Genomic DNA, 7,054 nt, shown 5'->3' with positions numbered 1-7,054 from the left:
TCCAGGTGGAGCAGGGGCACCAGGAACACCCAGGGTGGATTTGGGAGGGGCAAACATTGAAACAGTCAAAAGTAAATCTTTTACCATATTACTTGCCTCCTTTATCTATTCGAATGTTCCCTCAAGTTCAATGTTTCTAAGGTTTGGATCAGTTTCATTCTCTCATATTGAAAGTTTTGCTCCTGTTTGACGACGGATTGAAAGTCTTGGATTGAAACATACCAGCAATTCCTAGGTTTGGATTCAATATATTTCTCTCATGGTACCAAAGTCATAGGCTAAAGCTTATCCTAGTGAAGTTTGTTATTTATTGGGTCTATTGTTTCACCAATTATCAGACCATCCATTTGAAACATATATGTCTTGAGTTGAAAGTCTCACATCGATTAGAGATAAAATTAATTTATAATATATAATATATAAATAGATGCAAACTCCACTTTTTAACAATTTAAAATATTTATGTTAAGTTTTTTTAAACTTCTTTATAAGGTGTAAATTTAATTCTTTTTACATTATTAGCATCTCGTTGTTATTTAAATAATATGATTTTATATTGATATTTATATAATTGTAATTTATTTATTAATATTTAACATTAAATGAAAAAAATTAAAAATGAAATTTCAAATTTATTATAAATGAAGATGGAGATGAGATGAATTTTTACTTTGAAAATTAAGTTCAAAAGTGAGACATTTACTTAGCTAACCTCATTGTCTTTTCGAGTATTCATGAAATAAATATTTTAAATTTAGATTAATTATAATTTTAGTATTTAAACTTAAATGAATGGATATAATCTTCTTAACTTAACTGAGTTAACAAATTTTTACATGTCAAATAAAATTTCTTGCTAGCATTTGAGTTGTTAATAATATTTGTTATGTTTCAATTTAACGTCGGTTAAGAAAACCATATTTATTTATTTTTTAAATTTAAGAACCAAAATGTATCAAAGTTTAAGATAAAAATAATTTGAATTTTGCATCTAAGTTTAAGAAGTAAAAACATATATTTTATCCTTTAGATTTTCATAATGAAATTAATTAAACTGTATAGTTGATTTTTTATGACATTAAAAAAGAATAAAAAGAGATGTATAATACAACTGAGAATTCAAATATTAAAAATATCGTATCGCTCTAAAGATAAAATCAATATAAATATAAATGAACGTAAACCCATCTTTATCAACTAATTATTTCATAAAATTGATTTAGACTTAAAATTTTTCTTTTCTCTTCTTTATATAATTTATTATCTTGGTTATTTGTCTTTCTCTTCTCTTCGTTTTCAATTATCTCCATAATATTGTGAAGAAAAAGTTAATTTAGTAACTATTATTTATAGTGCACGATGAACAATTAATGGCACATCCTCACTCTTTTTACAAATATTATGTTATAATAAAAAATATTAATTGGATAATAGGTGTATGACTCCATACAAATATTCGTACATCATTATTATTCAAAGGAGAGTAAACAGGGAAAGAGATTTTGGAGTGTGAAAAAACAAACCCTTTAGTCTAAAATCTGTCTGAAAATCTCATTCACATCTCTGCGCTTTCATTCTCTTTGAGGGAAAGACTTTCAAAGAGTATCAACCCACTCTCTCTTGTTCCTTCACTTCTTTCTCTCCCTGTTATACTCTCATCTGATGTGTACCCAATAAGAACCACCAGCCCTCTTCTGTATTTTTTCCACCCTTTTTCATGCCTGTTTCATGTTTTTTCCATGCCTTCTCAGCAAATCTTTTGAAGCTCTATTTTTGTCCCTTCTTCCTGTTTCATTTGCGGTATTTTTTTGTTTGATTCTCGTTTAATTTTCTTGGTTTCTTGCTTTCACATGATTAATGCTTTTTTAAGATTACTTCATGCTTACCCTGCATGCCCCTGCTCTTTTACACTCAGCATAGAAGAAGCCATTTTTGACCAAGGGAACAGCCATTCATGACCTGATTCTTTGTCTCATTGCCCCTGCCTTCTTTCATTTATATAAATAAAATTAATAAATGAGAAAAGGAAGTAGAAGGAGAACTAGAATAGAATAAAAAAGAGTGAGGATAAAAAAAATATTGAACAAATATCTCCCACATACTCGTAGCCTTACCTAGCTTGGATATGTTCCTCTCAATAAAGCATAGGAATCACGTAAAGATAGGCAAAAGACTAGATAAACAAACGTGTATGCATGCACTGTTGTTACCCTTTTTCTCCACTTTTCCACTAAGAACAGCATTAGTCTAATTGCATTAAGATAGGCTTCATACATGTCACAATGCTATTTATTCGACTCAGCAGCCGGTTCCTATAAATATTATTTATTACCTAATTTTCTTAATAATTTACTATCGTTACTCTTTTCTATCTTATTCTTTTCATATGGCTAAAATTCATATATTCCATTCCTCGTCAATGCCTCTATTTGTCTTTTCAATTGGTGGCCAAGTCATTTTAATTACTTTTCAATTGTATTTTCTTTACACCAAGTTTATTTTATATGTAACATAATAATATTACGATTCTAAGTGTGAATATAAATATGAGTCTCATTGAGTAATGAACGAGGAAGATAAATACTATATAAAGAAAAAAAAAACACAAATAACCACTGTTTTAAAGTTTTAAGTTCACGTTGGTTTTGAATCTCTTATATAATTTGTTCATGGCTCAAATTGATGAGATGACCGTGGAATGGATGAAAAATCTTAAATTCTTTGAATGAAGAATGACTTAATATAATCTTGATAAAATGTTTCTTAAACCGTCATGGTCTCATTAGATTACCTAGTCTCTTAGTATCTACTTAACCTTAGAGTGTTTGGTGGAGCCGTTTGATAACTAGTCTGTCCTGAAAGGAGAAGCACGACTCACGTATCTCTCTTGTTAGTTTAGACACTAACTGGTGTGTAATTATATCTTGTTCTATATTTTGACACTTGTAATTTTCTCTTTTATCGATGTTGTTTGTGTGATAGATACTTTGCAATGAATTTGTAAGTTAATTTTTAACACTTTTTATTAAAAATCTTCTGGTACACGTACCTTCATTCTTCAAAAATAATTTTATAACATTCTAGGCACTCAATTCCATGTAAAGTGTCTTTTATTTATGCCTTCTAGTAATTTCTACTTTAAGAGATTACGTCGAACGAAGAGACATTGTATTTATCGTCCCACCAGAATGGTTTTTACACTAATATATAAAGTCTCACAACACAACCAACAGAATCACCATCTTGACTCTGCTATTCTAAAACTACTACTACAGTAGCTCACAAGTCATTACTTCCGAAATACTTAATAGTGTTCATAATTCTCCTTGAAAGGTAAATTTTTCTTAATATACTCCTCATTGGACTCTCAAACAATCCCTTATGTGTGGATGTTATATATGTGTGATGTTTCTTTGTTAATGCAGTGCTGTGGAACTTCATATAGGTTCAACCCCTATGAATAGATTTACTAGAGTAGGATAAATGGAAATTGCTATGCTACCATGACACAGTATTCTATCACCCTAGACAGTAGTTCCTATGCAGGTTAACCAAATACTGCATGCTTTTAATAGAAGCTAGGATCATAACTCTTAATGCATTATAGAAGGATTGATAGTATCTCCCATTTTTGTGACTAGGCTACATGCACATACAATCCTTTTCTGTTGCACTGAGAAATGATGGAAGAAAAATTTATTAATTTAGGACCTCAATTGAACATATTGATCAGGAAAATGAGCTGGTCTGGAGGAGATTGGATGTGTGGTGTTTGCCAGCACATAAATTTCAAAAAGAGGGAAGGATGCCAGAGCTGTGGATACCCCAAGTATGGGGAACCTGACCCTTCAACCTACAGATACAACAGGACTGAAGCTTTGGCAGGGGACTGGTTCTGCAACTGTGGAGGTCACAACTATGCCAGTCGATCAAGGTGCTATAAATGTGGTGCAGTCAAAGATCATTACTCTTCGGTATATGGCAGCAATTCTGGAGAATATGGATCTGACACTTTCCCCCCAGGATGGAAGACTGGAGACTGGCTTTGCCCAAGGTCCATTCACATTTTCAGTACTCAAAATAGTAACTCTTCCTTATCCTACGTTATCATCACGTTAAACACAGAAAAAAAGCTAGAAATCCATTACTTAAAGTTTTAGGTTAAAGATAATGTCAATGGAGTCATTTTCATTTAATGTAGACTCGCCCTTAAATTCTCTAACACACTACAGCGAAGAACCTGCATAATAGTTACCATATCTGACGCTTAAATTTTTTCCTTCTTCTTGTGTAACAGAATAGGCTGTGGAGGGCATAATTATGCTAGCAGAGAAGAATGCTTTAAATGCCAAATGCCTAGGGATTTTGGTGAGGGACTCTAACTTTTGACGTTTCAGTTGTTCTTTGTTCAAAGTACTCTAAGGATGATTTTTTATTTTTCTCAGTTACACATTACTCTCTGTTACTGCAGACTAGAAGAAGAAATTTCAGATGACCAGCAACATGAATGATTACCCTCAACTTTCTTCTTCAACGACATTCTATGATAAATCATGGATCAAGGCCCTCTGGAATAGTCATAGAATTGCTTTTTCATTAGGATGAAATAAGGATGTTATGTCATATTGCTTCTAATTACTAGTTGTTGTTACAGGTAGTTTTGAAAACCATATTGTTTTCCACATTATACTTATTAAAAAAATTGTGTAGGAGCATCTATTTAATTGACTTCTTTATGTCATGCTGTTCCAAATAAAATTTTGCATAACGAAACTCCAAGACCTTAGTCATCTTTTTATTTTATTTCCCAGAGATTTCTGTCTTTAGACGTTATGGCAGAGAACTCATAGAAAAGTAATTAATGTGCTTTTCCCTCAAAATATATTTTTAATCTCTATATTTATTAAAAATGTTGTAATTCCAGTCATTTGTCAGAAACAATAAAGTCTTATATTTGTGAATAAATATATAGACTATTAACTTACTAAACTTTTTCAAGGATTAAAATAAACATTCTGAAATATTTTTAAGATAAATATAATATTTACGATTTAATTACAGCATAGAGGTGATACTGTCCTGAAAAAAGAAGTATAGAAATGTAACTGCAATAGAAATGTTATATACAAGTAATTTCACATTAAATTAATTTTTGTATTTTTTTTACCTAATTTTTAAACAGTGTTTAGTTTTCGAAAACTAAAACGAATGTTTCGAAAAAAATAAAAATCAAATTGTACCTTACTTAAAAAGAGAAAAAAAACCAAAAATAACCAAAAAGACTAAAAATATATTTAACTCTTAAAATAAGTTACGTAAAATGCAACTTTTAATTAGATAACACGGTTTTACTGTTAGTAAAACTTAAGTTGAAAAGGTTAAAAAAGAACACTTTAGTTTTTAACTCTGGTTACCTTGCGTGTGTTTCGAAGGTCTAAAAGAATCAGAGAGAGTAATAAATAGGGGACAATTTAAAATGAATCCCAAGGCTCAAAAAGTTGTGCTGTGTCCTTTTCTCCATCTAGACTTCCCTCACCTTCACTCTCAGAACACTTTTCTCTAAAACTGTGCAACTGAAACCATCAATGGCCACTCTTATTCTGGTCCTTCAGCTTCTGATTCTTGTTATTCCCCCATCTCTGCCACAAAACCTGCACCCAAGCGACCTCACAGCCCTCCTCTCCATCAAGGCCACTCTTACCGACCTCTCTCCCACCAATCCTTTTTTCTCCACCTGGAACCTCACCGCCCCCGATCCTTGCTCTTCCTTCGCCGGCCTCACCTGCACCCTCCACCGCGTCACCGCCCTCTCCCTCGGCGGACCCTCCTTCCCCCTCGCCGGCACCCTCCCAGCCTCCCTCTCCCTCCTCACCAACTTGACTCAGCTCCTCCTCTCTCCCGGTCTCGTCACCGGCCCCATCCCCCTACAGCTCGCCCAACTCACCAACCTCCGCGTCCTCTCCCTCCCCTCCAACCGCCTCACCGGCCCTATCCCCACTGCACTCTCCGCCCTACGCCACCTCCACACCCTCGACCTCAGCTGCAACCAACTCTCCGGCTCAGTCCCCCCGACTCTCACTGACTTGCCCCAACTCAAAATCCTCATCCTCGCCTCCAACTCTCTATCCGGCACGTTACCCAAAACCGTTAACTCCCCGTTACTCCACCTCGACCTAAAAGACAACAAAATCAGGGGACCGTTACCGTCGTCTCTTCCGTCATCTCTCCGTTATCTGTCGCTCTCACAGAACCTCATGTGGGGCCCTCTCCCCAACGGCCTTCAATTGCTTTCCGAACTGGCTTTCCTCGATCTCAGTATGAACCGTTTCGCCGGGCCCATGCCGGCCCAGTTGTTCTCCCTCCCCGCTCTCTCGAATATTTTCTTACAACGGAATAATCTCTCTGGTGGGCTTGGGTCCGGGCTCAGAACCGGACCTGTACCCGGATCCATAGTCGATCTGAGTCATAATTCTCTTAGTGGAGAGCTTTCGAGTGTGCTGGAGGGAGTGGAGAGTTTGTTTCTGAACAATAACCGTTTTGCGGGGGAGGTTCCGGAGGCGTACGTGAAGAGCGTGTGGCGCGGCAGCACCAGATTGCTGTACCTACAGCATAACTACCTCACGGGGATTCCGCTGCAGGAGGGAGTGGTGCTGCCCGATGCGGCGTCGTTGTGCGTGTCCTACAATTGCATGGTGCCGCCCCCTGCGGTCGTCATGACGTGTCCGGCAAGCGCCGGTGGAGTGGTGACGAGGCCGGCGGCGCAGTGTTCGTTGTTTGGTAACACCCGAGGTTGATGGATAAACGGTGCTTAATTATTTATTTGGATTGATCATGATGTAATGTTACTGTGTGTGCAACTGCAACCGCGTCTCATTCACTGCTATTCAATGCTTGTTCTTTTCTTTTTGGATTTTGATTCATAATAGCCAAGCTCAAATGCCATACTTTTTTTTTTCTTTTCTTCATTTTGTCATACTTTTTCTTTTCTTTTCTTCATTTTGTCATACTTTTTCTTAATTTAATATTTTTTATACGATTTAAATCATTGAGGTGT

General features: G+C 35.5%; 2 protein-coding genes across 3 annotated transcripts; both read left to right on the top strand.

Moving 5' to 3' along the window:
- Positions 1–1,468: 1,468 nt before the first annotated feature.
- LOC124834056 (RNA-binding protein csdA-like) lies at positions 1,469–4,933 on the top strand. 2 transcript variants are annotated; one of them, XM_088115465.1, is made up of 3 exons: positions 1,469–1,800; positions 3,734–4,054; positions 4,298–4,382. In XM_088115465.1, exons 1-3 carry the CDS (start codon positions 1,718–1,720, stop codon positions 4,380–4,382), a joined length of 489 nt encoding a protein of 162 aa, XP_087971591.1. In that variant the 5' UTR covers positions 1,469–1,717. The 2 variants fall into 2 exon arrangements, with proteins under 2 accessions (XP_087971591.1, XP_087971590.1); XM_088115464.1 differs by lacking the exon at positions 1,469–1,800 and adding an exon at positions 4,472–4,933 and having other exon boundaries at positions 3,738–4,054; positions 4,298–4,368.
- A 475-nt stretch (positions 4,934–5,408) lies between these two features.
- Positions 5,409–6,959, top strand: LOC124834031 (Leucine-rich repeat (LRR) family protein). Its single transcript, XM_047308616.2, has one exon. The coding sequence runs from the start codon at positions 5,586–5,588 to the stop codon at positions 6,792–6,794; it is 1,209 nt and encodes a 402-aa protein (XP_047164572.1). The 5' UTR covers positions 5,409–5,585; the 3' UTR covers positions 6,795–6,959.
- The last annotated feature ends 95 nt before the right edge of the window (positions 6,960–7,054 follow it).

The sequence above is a fragment of the Vigna umbellata genome, chromosome 1 (genome assembly GCF_029865625.1).
Source record: "Vigna umbellata cultivar VRB3 chromosome 1, Vumbellata_1.0, whole genome shotgun sequence".
NCBI classification, from domain to species: Eukaryota; Viridiplantae; Streptophyta; class Magnoliopsida; order Fabales; family Fabaceae; genus Vigna; species Vigna umbellata.
Note: the sequence above shows the minus strand (reverse complement) of the source record. Positions and strands in the feature narration are given on the sequence as shown.

Excerpts from the sequence above, each read along its gene's own strand:
- LOC124834056 (XM_088115465.1), top strand. The coding sequence starts at position 1,718 with ATGCCTGTTTCATGTTTTTTCCATGCCTTCTCAGCAAATCTTTTGAAG. Across the intron at positions 1,801-3,733 it reads TTCTTCCTGTTTCATTTGCG|GAAAATGAGCTGGTCTGGAG; the intron begins GTATTTTTTTGT and ends CATATTGATCAG. Across the intron at positions 4,055-4,297 it reads GGAGACTGGCTTTGCCCAAG|AATAGGCTGTGGAGGGCATA; the intron begins GTCCATTCACAT and ends CTTGTGTAACAG.
- LOC124834031 (XM_047308616.2), top strand. The coding sequence starts at position 5,586 with ATGGCCACTCTTATTCTGGTCCTTCAGCTTCTGATTCTTGTTATTCCC.